Below are 14,503 nucleotides of genomic sequence, written 5' to 3'. Positions count from 1 at the left end.
TCAGCGGCTCGCGCTCTCCAAGGGCGCCGGCGTGGCCGGCGTGCCGGAGCGCGACGCCGCCGCCGAGCTCGCTTCGCCGGGGCTGCCGGCGTCGGGCTGCGCGGCGGTGCCGGCCGGGAGGCTTTGCAGAGTCTGCCCGCAGACGTGGTGGTGCTTCTCCCAATCCTTGTGCTGGCAGAAGGAGCCGCAGTAGCGCGCCGCGTTGCAGCCGCTGCACGTCTCGCTCGCCTTGCGCCCGCAGTTCCAGCAGCTCTGCGGGGACGGCCGGCGCGCCGGGCTCAGCGGGGACGGGCACCGCGGCCACCGCCGGCCGCCCCGGCGTCCCCCCGGCCGCGAGCGGCTCGGCCCGGCCGCCCCGGCAGCCCCTACCTCGCTGGAGTCCTCCTGCTGATTGACCACGGTGAGCGCGTCCTCCGACGCCTGCCGCTTGGCCTCGGCCAGCGCCCGCTCCATCTTGGCGCGCTCCGTGCTGATGAGCTCGTGCGCTTTGCGCTCCGCGTCCGACACGGCCTTCTGCAGCTCCGACATGGCCTGCCGCTTCACCTCGTTCACCGCTTCTTCTGGAAGGAAGGCAGCGGCTTCGCCGGAGAGCCCCGGGCACCGCGCGGCGCGCCGAGCTCGCCGACCGCACGCTCTCCGTGTGCGGCACCAGCTGCCCCATGGGGGGATTGCACCCTGCAAACATGCCCCGCGCTTCCCCAGGTGGGCATAAGTGCAGAGACCCCACCAGCTTGATGCATGGGTGAGTGCAGAGACCCCACCAGCTCGGTGCATGGATAAGCAGAGACCCCCATCAGTTCAGTGCTGAGAGACCCCACCAGTTTGGTCACAGATGAGCATAGAGACCCCGCTAGCTTGGTGCACAGATAAGTGCAAAGACCCCACCAGCTCAGTGCATGGTTGAGCACAGAGCTCCTGTCAGTTCATGCACAGTTGAGAGCAGAGACCCTGCCGGCTCAGTGCACAGATGAGTGCAGAGACCCCAGCAGCTCGGTGCACGGGTGAGCCCCCCGTCCCCCCTGCACTCACCAGCCTTCCTCCAGATCTCCTCGGGCATGTAGCCGGTGAGGGGCCGTGGCGCGAATTCCCGGTGGGCGTCTGCGGGGGAGAGGGGCAGGCGCCGTTGGTTGGAGCGTGGGACGCAGGACGGCCACGCGCCCGGGTCCCCCTGCGCCCTACCGAGCTGCGGGGCCTCGGTGCCACCGGGGGGGCGCCCCGGGGGCCCCTTCTTCATGTCCTCGGCGTCGCTGTAGCGGCGCATCCAGAGGTTGAGCTCCTCGCGGTCGGCCTCCTGGCAGCGCCGCAGCACCGTGAGCGACCGCCGCGTCTTCTCCACCATGTCCATGATGCAGTTGAGGAGCTGCGGGCGACGGCACCGTGAGGGACGGGGCGCACCGGGCTGGGGCTCGCGCGGGTGCAACGCGCCGGCTCCCAGCAAAGGATGCCCAGTGGAAAAGCCCTGAAGGTGCCACCACCCCGTGGGACGCAGAGGCCAAAAGCTCTTGCGTGCTGGGCTTGGTGGCCGTGCATGCCCGTGGTGGGGACGCAGCTGCCCGCGCCCGGGCCCCTTTAGCAGCCAAGGGCTCTACGTACGTTGTTGAGGTGCTTCCACTCCTCTGCCCACTCGCGGTCGGTGAGCCGGTGGTCGATGACCTCCTCCTGGCGTGCCCCATGCACTGCTGCAAGAGAGGGGCAGGCAGGGGTTAGTTCTGGGATGTCCCCATGGCTCTCCCCACCACGCACGGGGCATTGGTGCGATGCCCCCTGCTCCATCTCGTGCCCTCTGGAGATGCTGCTGGTCAGCAGAGCTCCATCACTGCATTGCACTGTATTGCACTGAATTGCACCATGTTGCACTGCATTGCACTGTGCTGCACTAAATTACACCGTGTTGAACTGTGTTACACTGTATTGCACCACATTTCTCCATGCAGCACCGCATTGCTCCAAATCTCACTGCGTTACAGTGCACTGCACCATGCTGCACTGTGTTACACTGCATTGCACCACATTTCACCATGCTGCACCGTGTTGATCCAATCTCTCTGTTACAGTGCACTGCACCATGCTGCACTGTGTTACACCGCATTGCACCACATTTCACCATGCTGCACCGTGTTGATCCAATCTCTCTGTTACAGTGCACTGCACCATGCTGCACTGCATTGCACCACGCTGCATCGCACCACGCTGCACTGCATTGCACTGTTTTGCACCACGCGCTGCACCGCATTGCATCGCCTTGCCCTGCACTGCTCCGCGCTGCACCCCACGGCTCTGCCCCGCGTCACTGCCGTCACTCACCCGCTTGCCGGTGGCGCTCGCGCAGCTCGCGGGGGTCGGCGTGGCGGTAGGCGTCGCGGTAGTGATGCGCCAGGGCCATGTCCTCCAGGCGGTAGTGCTGGGGCAGGGGGCCCGCGGGGGCCGCCAGCCCGTTGGGCGGGGGGCCCAGCCCGTTGCTGGGGCTGTAGCGCTGCGCGGGGCTCAGCGTGCACGGCCGCTTGCTGAGGTGCTCGGCGTGCGGCGGCTCGCGCTCCAAGCCGTTCTCTTTGGTCCTGCGCGGGGCAGAGCGTGCGGTGGCCGCGGCCCGTGTCCCGGCGCCCGCGTCCCGTGTCCCGGCGTCCGCGTCCCGTGTCCCCGCGTCCCGGCGCGCCGCGCGCGGGCGCGCGCTCACCTGTCGGGCGTCCTCCTCTTGCCGCCCTCGGCGCCCTCCAGCAGCAGCTCGGAGGAGTCGACGGGCGAGCAGGCGCTGGCGTCGAGCAGCAGCTGCTCGTGCTGCGCCAGGTACTGCGCCGGCGTCTGCTTGGCCATGCGGGCGCAGTGCAGCAGCTCGCGCTGCAGCAGCGGCAGGTTGGCCTGCGAGGGAGCCGGAATGCAGCGCGCGGATGGAGCTCGCCACGCTCGCCCCGAGCGCGCTCTGCTTTGCTATCCATGCAGCCGAGCTGCGGCCGAATCCCGCATGTGTGGGACACGCTAGCGCGCCGTGCGCCGGGGAGCGAGCCCCCAAAGAGGCAGCGCGAGCTGGGAAGCTGCTAACGAGAAGCAGCTGCGGCCCTGGCTGGAAACAGCTGGGAACGGAGCCGGGAACGCCGCGCTCGCTTGGCGCCAGCGCCCCAGCCCCTGCGGCGCGAGGTCGGCCTGGAGCCCGGCCTGGGCATGGCGAGATGGGAATGTAAAGGTGGGATGGGGTGGGGGGCCTCTTTCTGTTACCCCCCTGCTAAGGAAGGGGGCCAGAATATCTGCTGCCAGGAATGGCCATGGCCGGCGCATCCCTCTGGAGTGGGGCGACCGTGCAGAGTCAGCACGAAATTGCAGGGAAAATAAAAAAAGGGGATTTTTTTTAATGGATTGCAAATGGTTACCAGATGGGCCTGACCCCGGCTTTACTGCAAACAGCCCTGCCAGCGCCTCGGCCAGGGCGGCTGGACGCGTGCGGGTGGCACGGGGCTGGCGGACCGGGGACGGCGCCGGCGGGCGCGGGGCACCCACCTTGAGGAAGGGGATGACGAAGGGCCGCAGCGGGAAGTTGGTGGCCTCCTGGAGCTTGGCATGAAACTCCTCGATGGTGAGCGTGGAGTTCTGCAGGGACAGCCCGGGCTCAGCACCGCGCGTCCCCGCGCCGCCCCGGTTCCCGCTCTGCACCCATCAGCTGGGCAAAACACGGGACTCCCGTTCTGGTGGCACTGTCCATGCTGAGAGCTTCCCCACCCAGTAAAGAATGCCTGGACCCCCCAGCCTTGTGGGCAGGAAGCGTTTCCCTGTGCAAAAATGCTGCCAGCAGCTGGGACCACGGATCCTGCCCCATGCTGGTAGCATCAGCTCCGTGCACCTCCCACCCCAAGTGCCGAGCAGAGCCCGGGCAATTCCAAAACCCAGCGCCAGATGTGAGACCATCAGCACCTGCAGGACCCTCTCCTAAATCTCCGTGCCCGAAGGAGCGAGCGGGAGCCCCGCTCGGGTGCATCGCGCCTGCACCGTGCCCGGCGCGGCGTCGGGGACCTACCACGAGCCCCAGGACGAGCGTGCGCACCCGCTCGCCGATCTCGGGCGAGATGTCGTTGCCGAACTGCTGCAGCGTGGTGAGGAAGCGCTTGAGCTTGCTGAGCTGGCGGGCGCCGCAGGCCGGCGGCAGCTGGTGGTTGGCGAGCGAGGCGCTGGAGGAGGCGGCCGGCCCGTTGCTGAAGCCGTTGGGGGTGGACGGAGCCCCGTTGACGGCCGTCGGCGAGTGGCTGCTGCCGTTCATCACTGCGGGCACAGAGGCGCAGGAGCGGTCGGCGCGGGCGCCGGCGCCGGGCTCGGGGTGCCCGCTCGCTGCCGCGGGCTCCGGGGGCGCTTCTGCATGGCGCCAAGCTTGCATCGCGGCGCGCCAGCCCCGGGGACGCGGCGCCGCTCGCGCCCGGGCTCCTGCGGGGACGCTTGGGGACACCGGCTCGGCGCGCCGCGTCCCCGGCACTAACCTTGCGCGGTGCCGGCGCCTGCCCGCGCGCCGCCGGCCCTGCCTGCGTCCCCGGCTCCTGGGGCTCCCGCTCGCGCTCTGGCAGGGCGGTATCGGCCGCCCGCTAAAGAGGTGCCAAAAATAACCCCGTGGCCACAACTGCTTTTATTCCCGCGACAGGTGCGTTACTAAGTTAGACCGCGCACATGTCCCCGGGCCGCCCGCGGCCGCGCGGCGCATCCGTGTGACCGGCCGGGCCGGCGCGGGGGCTGCCGCCGCGCTGCGTCTCTCATGGCGCGCGTGCTGCGCTTTACTTACAGAGACAGACCATCGACCATTTCAAGCAACCATGAAAACGGCCGCGAGGCAGAAACGTCGGCGGTCCGGCGTCTCGATCTGCAAGCAAAATAAAACACGCTGCGATGAGAGAGCAGAGGGCGGCAGCTCTCCGAGCATCCGGCGCCAGCGTCGCTGGCTTGGAAACGGCCCGCGCGCTGCCTGCGCGGAAAGCCACGCGGCTGGGATGCAGCAGGGTCTGGGCATCCCCATGCAACCGAGTACGGGCTGATGCAGCCCCTGCTTAGGGGCTCCCCTGCCCCGGTGCCAACTGCACCCAGAGCACTTTGCAAACATACCCCGGGACCGAGAAGACCCAAGCAGCATCTCTGCCCGCGCAGTACCGAGCACAAAGCCACATCTGCCACCCGGCTCAGATTAAAAGGCAAAACCCGCCCGATCGCAGACGAGCGCAATCCGATTTCTAATTAGGGAACATCTGGCCCGGCTGGGCGAAGCGGCCGTGCGCCGTCCCCGCTGGCGGGATGCAGCACAGGGGCTGCTGCTCCGGCTGTCCCTATGGAGCAGGATTCCTGCCGCTGGGATTTAGCCGTGAGAAGCAGCTACGCTTAGTGATGAGCAAAACCCCTATGAGCGCGTGGGAGCGAGCGGAGCCGCCTCGGCAGGGCCGGAGCTGCTGCAGCGCGTGGGAACTGGCCCCTGGAATGGGCTCCTGGGCTCCCCTTGCCCGTGACATCGGGACCTTCGTCCAAAATGGGAGCGTGTCCCTCGCCAGGCCCGGGGATGTGCAACAAGCCACGACCTTCAGCCAGTGTAGAGCCCCAGGGCCAAGTGCCACTGTCCTGCCGCCCTGCACAGACTGGCACGCGGACCCCACGTGCCCTGGACCCCCACGGGGGCCAGCTCTGACCCACACGGCGTTTCCTAGCCCTATGGCACCAGGGCACGTTGCCGCATGCTGCAGCGGGCTCTGCAGCACCATGCACTGCTCCGGCCTCAGCTTCCCCGTTGCATGGCAGTGACCAGGACACCGTGCAGCCCCGCGCTGCCCAGGGCCGCGCTGCAGCGGGTGGGCAGCGTGCACAGAGCTTTTGGGCCCCGCCTGGGACACCCTCAAGGTCCCCGTCCCCACGCACGGCCCCGTCCCGGTACTCACTGGTGCTGGGCGCGAAGGAGGGGTGCCGCGTGGCGCCCTGCGTGACGGCCGGCGGCGGTGGCATGCTGGGCGGCGTCGACCTGGCCTGCGTCTTCACGTCGGCCGGGGAGTCGGGCATGGTGGCGGCCCGCTTCTCCGCGTTATCTGCGGGGACAAGGCGCGGGGAGGTGAGCGGCGCTGCTCGCGCTGGCCCGCGCGTCCCCATGGGCCTCCCCGGGGGGACAGCGGAGGGACAGGGGCAGCGCATGACCTCCTGCACCAACACGTGGCAGCGGAGATGGGGCTTGGCCACCTGCATGATCGCAACGGTGCAAGAAGCCTCCTGCATGGATGAGACGGGGGAAGGAGCCCCTTGCATGGATGCAAGGATGGAAGGGGCGGCCCCGTGCACGGATGGAAGAGTGGAAGGAGCCCCTTGCATGGATGCAAGGGTAGAAGGGGCCCTGTGCATGGATGCAAGAGTGGAAGGGGCCTCTTGCACAGATGCAAGGGTGAAAGGGGCCCTGTGCATGGTTGCAGGAGTGGAAGGAGCCCCTTGCATGGATGCAAGAGTGGAAGGAGCCCCTTGCATGGATGCAAGGGTAGAAGGGGCCCTGTGCATGGATGCAAGAGTGGAAGGAGCCCCTTGCAAGGATGCAAGGGTGGAAGGGGCCCCATGCATGGGCGCAGCAGTGGAGGCAGGGCCAGACCTCCTGCACGAATGCACCACAGTGGAGAAGGCACCAGGAAGGCTCCATGACCACGGCAGTGCTTGGCCTCCCATACAGATGCCAGACGTTATCCCGCATCTTCCACCCTGCACATCAGGAGACCAACGCGGTCCCACGGCTGCTTTGTGCTCCCCAAGGTGCGTGCGGAGCCCCGGGCTCCCCGGGCCGGCTGGGACCATGGCCAGCGGGCCGGGACCGCGGAGCTGCCGCAGAGGGACATGGTGACGGGTGGCCGCAAGTGCGGGGGCAGCTGTGACCGTCCGTCAGCGCACGCTGGGACGGCGCTCGCCGCGGCCCCAGCCGAGCCAAAGAAGGAAGCGCGCGGCGCGGCACCGCGCGGCACCCCGGCCGGCTCCGCGCCGGGCGCTGTTGATAAACACTAATCTAATATGCATGCTTAATCCGCGGCAACTGCGGCGAGATTAATTGAACCCTGCGAGAGCCGCGGCCCGCGCTAAATAAAACCGGGGTCTCGCCGTGGCGAGATGCTCCGGGGCTTCGCGGTGCGGCCGAGCTGTGTTGGGAAGCGGGAATCAGAGCAGCAGAGCCCGGCGCGGGGACATCGGATGGGACACAGCGTCCCATCAGCCTGCAATGGAACCGTGGGGCCCCGCATCGCCCGGCCTCGCTCGCGGAGCTGATCCAAGGCTGCATCTCCCGCAATCCTGCAAACACACAGCCTCGTAACAGGGCCCTTCTCCAGTTTTCCCTTTCTCCTTTCCCTTCCCCATCCTCAGGGAGGAAAAAAAAAGAAAAAACAAACAAAACCCTCCCCATAAACAACGTTTTGCTTTCAGGGTCTACCAATATAAACAGGGCACTCAGAAACACATATTTTTTTGTTTGCTTTACTTTGTATGGAACTGCCCACCCCTGGGAACAGCCTTCCCTGGGGCAGAGCAGGAGAAATCCAGGGCCCAGCTGTGCTGGGGAGGCCAGAGGCGCCCAGATGTTGCACCTGGGTCACAGCATCATCTGTCTGGCATCCCGGTACCCATGGGACATGGCACTGCAGCCATCCCCTGTATCCTGACCCAGCTGGAGCACATCCATCACCCTGGGGAATTCACACCTGGTTGCAGCATTCCCTGCATCCCATCCTAGCTGAATCATGTCACCATGGGACATCACTTCTGCTTGTAGCACCCCCTGCCTCCTGTCCCAGCTGGACTATGTCACTCAGGGGAATTCACACCTGGTTGCAGCATCCCCTGCATCCCGTCCCAGCTGGACCGCGTCGCTCCCGGGATGTTGTACGGCGAAGGCAACGCGCCAGCAGCCAGAGGAGCCTCCTCAGCCCTGGAGCTGCAGATCACCAGGGCGGGAGCATCCCGCAGAGCTGGGGACAGGGTTGACACTGAGCAGGGCACAGCCAAAGCCCAGAAAATCCCCGCGCACGTGGAGCAATTCCCGCTTGGGGCGGCACATCCAGGACCAGCGGCCCCGTGCCAGGCGGTCACACAGAGCCCGGCAGCGGCCCCTGCGCATCTCCCACCCGCGGGCTCGTGTGGACAGAGCGGCCCCAGGACCCTCATGTCCCTCTGCGCTGCCGTCCCCGTCCCCATCCCCGTCCCCCGCTGCTGGCCTGACTCCGAGCACCGCGAGGAAACAGCTCTGCTCCTCCTGGCCCGGGCCCAGCTTTTCCACAGCTCCACATCAGGAGGAAAGTTTCCACGAAGCTGAACAAACACCAGGGGAAATGGGGCTTGGGTGGGTTTCTGCCTTTTTTTTTTTTTTTTCCTTTTAAGGTCATAAATTTTCCCTGATGTGTTTGTAATGCAAACACTGCGGCCCGGGCACCAGGAACAGCCCCGAAACCTGCTGGCTTCCTCGGCGGTGTCGTGGCTGGGAAATGCCCAAAGCAAACAGCCCGGGAACACTGGGAGCACTGGGATCTCACTGTAGCGAGATCCCGGCATTCCCAGCCCTGCACATCCCGCCCTGGGCTTGGCACAGCTGCTGGCATCACCCGCGGGGCCGCGGCCGCTCCGCACAGGATGCGCGCGGGATGCGGGAGCTGCAGCGTCGCGCGCGCCCGGCTCCCTCCCAGCAGCGCTCACAAATGTGGCAGCAATTCCCTGACATGACTCCAACTCCGCTGGAATTCTTTTTTTTTTTTTTTTTTTCCTCTTTGGGGTAATTTGTCCCAGCCGCTCAGGGCTGTGTCTGTTTTCCTACATCTGGTTTCCATTAGGCCTGTGCAGCCCAGATGAATAAGTAATAATATAAAAATAAAAGGATTAGTATTTTCTCTTTCGCCGGTCGGAGTGCAGCCTCCCCCGCCCTGCTTCCCGGTGGGAATCAGATCCCGCACACCCCCGCGTGACCCAGAGCCCTGCATTTGTCACACGGGTGCCTTTAACCCTCAGCCTCCCTCAGTACTGGCGGGCAGTGCATTACACCATGCAGCTGTGCCTGCAGCTCCGGATGCTGTCAACAGCGATGCATGGGACCATGCAGCTGTGCATGCTGCTATGCCACCCAGGATGGCAGCAGGCAGCTGTGCAGGGCAGCATATGCTCTGGATGGCAGCAGCAGCAGTGCTTTGCACTATGCAACCATGCATGCCACTTAGCAGCCGCGGGTGGTAGCAGGCAGCAATGCATGGCACTGCGCAGCTCTGCAGGGCAGCATGCCACCCTGGATGGCAGCAGTGCATGGCACTGCGCAGCACCACGTGGCCCCAGATGCTGCTGGGCAGCAGTGTGTGCCCCTGTGCAGCTGCACACGCTGGCATGCAGCCCTGGGCGGCACCGTGCAGCTGCACGCGCTGGCCCCACGGTGCAACCAGCCTGGGACAGGCGGTGGGCACGGACACGGCGGCGGGCACGGAGACGGCAGCCAGCAAGCCGGGACTCGCAGCGAGGTTCCCCTGCCGAGGCAGGAAGGGGTTAAAAGGGAATTAAAAGAACAGCATCTTTCATGCTCTCCAAATGGCCGCAAATGCGATCCAGATGCTGGAGGCGACGGCTGCGAGGCCGGGCTGCCTCCGAACAAAGCGGAGCAGCATTCCTGCTCCCAGCTGCTGCAGCCGCGGGGCCAACAACAACTCCCCGATAAGATCGCCAGGGCCGGAGCCGCTCCATCTGGAGCGCGTTAGGGACGCGCTCGGCGCCGGCGGCCAGCGCGGCGCTCACACATGCGCGCGGCCCGCGGAGGTGCCGCTCCGCGCCAGCCCCTTCCCGAGCAGGGCCAGGGCTCGCAGGGAGCAGGATGCGGCCAGATCCCGTATGGGAATGCTGCGGGTAGGGCTGCGATCCCTAAAAACACAGCGTTTCCGCTCCTGCCTCCTCGGTTCCTGAAAACCCCCTGGGCTTGGAGCAAGCAGCATGGGCGGCATCCGCTTCCCTGCAGCAGCTCCGTGGAGCAGCACGTTTGGGGAAGATCCACATGGATTTGGGGAGCAGAGCAGGGAGACCCAAGCTCCGGTGCAAGGTGGCCTAGATGAGGCCTTTCCAAAGGAAATCAGATTAATCAACCCCAGCGCGAGGCACAAACCAGCCCTGCCCTGGGCGGGCAGCAGCCCCTGGGCGCACGGAAGGGCAGTTCATGCAGATCCCAGGGGCCACGAGCAGCCGCACGCGGGGCCAGCGGGACCCAGGGTGCGACATCCCGTCCGGAGCGCATCCCTGCCTCCCTCCGGCACCATGGGGCCATTTCCCACCCTGAACCTCGGCAGCGTTTTGGAGCACAGGATGCCCCCGAGCACCCCGAGCTGCCACCGCGGCTCCTGGCCACCACGCGGGAGCCAGTGCAGCAGCGAGGGAGACGACTTGGAGTTTCTTCAAGGGGAGGAAAAAAGAGGAAAGAACCCTCTCTGTTTTACAAGCCTTCATTTGCTATTGTTTATGTAAACAGGTAAATTGTTTCGTATCTCAATTAAAAACATCTGCCACATAAATGAATACCAATTAACTCATCCTGTTTTTAATTACTCTGTTAATTACACACAGGCAGCAAAAAGGATGGCATGGGAATAGGGAAAGCATGCTCGCAACCCCCCCTTCCCACCTTGCTCTTGGCAAGGATCCGAAATGTGCCCAGATAATGATGGATTAAGGTGGCTGGTGGAAACAGCAGCTCGCCGGCAGCCCCGGGGCCAGCACTCCCTTCCCGGCGGCTCTGGCTCCTGCCCCGTGCCAGGGCATTCCCTGCATCCGCGGGACATCGTCCAGTGCTTCCCGGTCCCAAAGCAGTTTTGCCCTCTCACATCCTTGCACGCTCATCCCAGCCCCGCAGGGAGCAGCCTGGTGCCGCCCTGGCGAGCGCTGGGACACTCGGGACACGCTCCAAGCACACAGCTGGGGCAGGCGGAGGGCAGCAGGAGAGGCCGTTTTCTCAAACTACGAGTTTTATGACTAGGGCGGTTCACCCATGGCAGGCCCGCCAGTAAAACCAGCACGGGATCAAGGGCATCTTGCAAGAGGGCCCTGCTCCGCTGCAGCCACAGGGCTCTGCTCCAGCCCAGGAAATGCCCTTTCCTCATCCAGGGTGCCCGTCCCGCGCGCAGATGTCCCACATGTATCACTGCTTGGGCCACAGCATCCCTGCCAGCACGCACCGAGGTACCACTGCAGCATCCCTGAAACGCCCCGAGCCTCCAGCCCGGCTCCGCTCCGCCGCTTTGGCACCCCCCAAACAAGCACAAGCAGCAAATCCAAACCAGGATCCCCATTCCTCCCAGGAACCAGGAGGAACCTTCTGATGCTGGGGAAAAAGGGGAGAAACAGTGACACTGAGCCTCAAAGCCCAGTGGGATCCCAAGCAGGAGCAGGCAAGTCCCAGCCGTGCTGGCAGCGGGGCCGGTGCTTGGCATGCCGGCAAGAGGGCTGGGAAAACGCCCCCATCTCCGCCGGGGCCGGATGGGAGCCCTGCGGGAGGCCCCTGCAGCATGGGAACGCCGAGGCGGTGCCGGCTCCCGGGAGGCTCCCGGACCCATCCGGCCCTATGGACCCCGGAATTCCATGGGCACATTGGCTGGGCAGCCGCCCCTCCTCCTCCACTCCCTCGGAATTTGGCCCTCATGTGATTTAATCGAATGAGGTGGGGAGAAAAAGTATTAATAAGGATTCTGCAAATAAACAGGAAATCCTTCAGATGCTTTCTGGAAACCCTGCTCAGCATCTTCCGGGGAAGGCGGCAGGCTCCCGAGGTGGGGCAGCCCCAGGAGAAAAGCAAGCTTGGGAATCCCCCAAACAAACCCAGAAACAGGCAGTTGCGCTGCAGGCAGCTCGACCCCTGCATCCGCAGAGCCTGAGTCACATCCCAGAGCATCCCCTTTCCATGCTAGGGCAAAAAAATCAGAGAAAGATACGGAGAACCGAGCTGTTTCCAGACGTCTCGCGCCCGGGACGTTCCCGACTCCGGCGGTGGCACCAGCTGAGGCCTCGCTCCCACCGCGGGTTGTGTCTGTAACCGGCACGAGCCCCTCCCAGCACACGGGTCCTTCCTGGACCCTCCGCTGCTCCGAGAAGGCGCCGCGGTGCCGCGGGCACAGCCTCACCTGCCAGCCCGGCACCCGCCGGGGCCTCGCGAGCGGCCGCGGGCACGGAGGAAACCTGCTGCAGCGCCACGTCCATCCGCACTTTTCTTCCCGGGGACTCCCCCCGGCCACAGCAAGAGCAAAATCCCAACTTCTCTTTTCATGGAAGGAGCGGGCAGCGAGGGGCTTCCCACACATCCGCATCCGGAGAGGCGAGTCCCCGGCGCAGGGCTGCAGGCGCCCGGACTCTCAGCATCCTCCCCGCTCTCCGCTCCGGCTCTGCTCCGTGTTTCGGGGATGGCTCCCCGGCATTGCCGCGCTCCCACCTCCGCTGCCGCCGGCGCCTGTGGCGGAGCTCTGCAGACGGACGCTTGCCGAGCAGCTCCCAGTTGCTCGACAAAGGACAGCAGAATTAATATTCCTTTTAATTAAAGGCAGAAATCTCCCTTTGTTCCTGCGCGGAGAGAACGGCTCAGAGCTCCTTCGGCACGAGAGGCGAGAGCAGCGCTTCCATTCGGAGACACGGCCAACACACACGTGACCCCCAATTAGAAAAAAAAAAAGGAAAAAGAAAACAACAACAACAAAAAAAAAAAGCCAGGAAAAGCCGCAGCCCTTTGAAACTGCAGGAAAGTTGCAAAGTTTTCTTGTCTAAAAGGCAAAAATCCAGCAAAGGTGCAAAGCCCAAGGGCACGGTCCGCAGCATCCACAACCCAAATCCAGCAGCGGGAGGTCGGTGCCGAGGAGCTCCGCGGGAGCCGGGCTCGCCCTCGCTCCGCCGCGCCGGCAGGAAGACGCAGACGGACGGGTGGACGCAGGCGGCCGGCGGCGCGCTCGGGGCCGGGCTCCTCGTCCAAGCCCCTGGCTTCCCCTTGGCGAATCCCGGGGGATTTTGGCAGCGCCGGGGGCACGGCGCTCACTGCCCCCGCCCTGCCTGCCCAGAGGATTCTCCGGATTGGGATGATGGAGCAGATGGGGCTGCGGAGCCGTGGGGCAGCAGCGCCAGGGGTGCAGCGCGGGGTAGACCCCTGTGCCCATTAACAGCCCTTAGGAGGAGCAGCACCAAGGCAGTGAGCCGGGTACCTCCTCCTGCTGCATTTTCCAACCTGCATCCAATGAAACTGTCCCCCGGTACAGGCAGGGATGCCGCATGGCCCCACGCCGCTCACACGCAAACACACCGCACACTAATGCCGAATTACAGTGTTATTACAGCTCCAACTTCACACGGCAGCCCTGGGTTTCCTCCCCATGACTCGGAAACTCTCCCGAGAAGCTGAGCACCTCCTCACCGCCGCGCACAGAGAATCTGTGGATCGCCTGCACGCGGAGCCCGAGCGGGAGCCCGGAGCCCTGTGATGCTGCCGGCGGCCCCGGGGCTTCGCGAGCCGGAGGGGATGCTGCAGGCGGGCATCACCCCGGCCGGCATCCAAGTGCTCGGGCACGGGGCCTGTATCCATGCCCCGGTGTCCGCATCCACCCCAAGCTCCATCAGGCAAATCTCGGGGGCAGAAGCGCCCGGACACAGAGCCCTCCGCGGCGGCGGGAGGGGAAGGGACGCGATCGCTACAGCTCCTTCCCGGCCCCGCTCGGCCGAGGCCGGTCCGGGATCGTGTCCCTTGGTCGGGGCTCCCTCCGCACGTGCAGGCACCGCGTCCCCGCCGGAGCGGGCCCGGGGAGAGCCGCCTCCGCCCGGCCCCAGCGCCCACCTGGGGGGCCAGAGCCGTTTGGGGAGACCCCGGTCCGCCCGGTCGAACCTCCCGCCCGGCCGCGCTGCCGCCGCTGCCCGGGGTGCGAAAGGGCCACTCCGCTGCCGCCCCCGTCGCCCTCCCCGTCCCGCCGTGGGCACTTACCGTGCTGAGGCGCGGCGGAGCCGTCGAGGTAAATCCCACCGGGGAGGCCGGAGCCAGCGGCGACCCCCGGCGGCCCCGGCCCCGCTCCGAGCGGAGCGCGGCCCCGCGGCGGCGGCGGCTGCCCTGGACCCCTGCCCGCCGCCGGGGGCCGCCAGCCCGGGGGTCGCGGCGCTCCCCCGGGAGCGGAGGGGAAGGGGAGGGCGGCGGACGCCGCAGGAGCCGCCGAGCCCGCGGGCGCCCCGTTCACCTCCGCGGCGCCGCCCGCCGCCGCTCGCCGCCTCGCCCGCCCCGGCGCTGGCGGCGCCGCGCCGCGGCCATGGGGCGCCCCGGGGCCGCGCTGCGCTCCGGGCCGCGCTCCGGGCCGCCCGCCCGGCCCCGCCGCCGCCGCCCGCCCGCTGCCGCCGCCCGCCCCGGAGTGAGCGCCGCCCGCCCGCGCCGCTGCCTTAGACGGCGCCGCCGCGCCCGCCAGGGGGCGCCCCGCCGCCGTCCGACCGGCCCGGGGGGGCGCCGGGGGTGCAGGGGGTTGGGGTGCCAGGAGGCTGCAGGGGATGAATGGAGCTTTTAGGATGC

The 14,503-nt window shown here is 66.3% G+C and overlaps 1 protein-coding gene across 3 annotated transcripts; it reads right to left on the bottom strand.

The window, feature by feature from the left end:
• CBFA2T3 (CBFA2/RUNX1 partner transcriptional co-repressor 3) lies at nucleotides 1-14,008 on the bottom strand. 3 transcript variants are annotated; one of them, XM_088526231.1, is made up of 13 exons: nucleotides 13,934-14,008; nucleotides 5,889-6,032; nucleotides 4,754-4,831; nucleotides 4,458-4,559; nucleotides 4,004-4,245; nucleotides 3,490-3,579; nucleotides 2,675-2,856; nucleotides 2,305-2,555; nucleotides 1,594-1,679; nucleotides 1,180-1,360; nucleotides 1,030-1,098; nucleotides 370-560; nucleotides 1-252 (listed from the first exon to the last, which is right to left on the bottom strand). In XM_088526231.1, the coding sequence occupies exons 2-13, from the start codon at nucleotides 6,004-6,006 to the stop codon at nucleotides 1-3; spliced, it is 1,842 nt and encodes a 613-aa protein (XP_088382357.1). In that variant the 5' UTR covers nucleotides 6,007-6,032; nucleotides 13,934-14,008. The 3 variants fall into 3 exon arrangements, with proteins under 3 accessions (XP_088382357.1, XP_088382358.1, XP_088382359.1); XM_088526232.1 differs by lacking the exon at nucleotides 4,458-4,559; XM_088526233.1 differs by lacking the exons at nucleotides 4,458-4,559; nucleotides 4,754-4,831.
• Nucleotides 14,009-14,503: the final 495 nt, after the last annotated feature.

Source organism: Tinamus guttatus, unplaced genomic scaffold, assembly GCF_059628265.1.
Source record: "Tinamus guttatus ecotype Peru unplaced genomic scaffold, ASM5962826v1 Tinamus_guttatus_pri_ptg000244l, whole genome shotgun sequence".
In the NCBI taxonomy this organism is placed as follows: Eukaryota; Metazoa; Chordata; class Aves; order Tinamiformes; family Tinamidae; genus Tinamus; species Tinamus guttatus.
The sequence above is the reverse complement of the archived record's forward strand: the minus strand, read 5'-3'. Positions and strand labels throughout refer to the sequence as shown.

Excerpts from the sequence above, each read along its gene's own strand:
- CBFA2T3 (XM_088526231.1), bottom strand. The coding sequence starts at position 6,006 with ATGCCCGACTCCCCGGCCGACGTGAAGACGCAGGCCAGGTCGACGCCG. Across the intron at positions 1,680-2,304 it reads CGAGCGCCACCGGCAAGCGG|CAGTGCATGGGGCACGCCAG; the intron begins GTGAGTGACGGC and ends CCTCTCTTGCAG. Across the intron at positions 1,099-1,179 it reads CACCGAGGCCCCGCAGCTCG|ACGCCCACCGGGAATTCGCG; the intron begins GTAGGGCGCAGG and ends TCTCCCCCGCAG.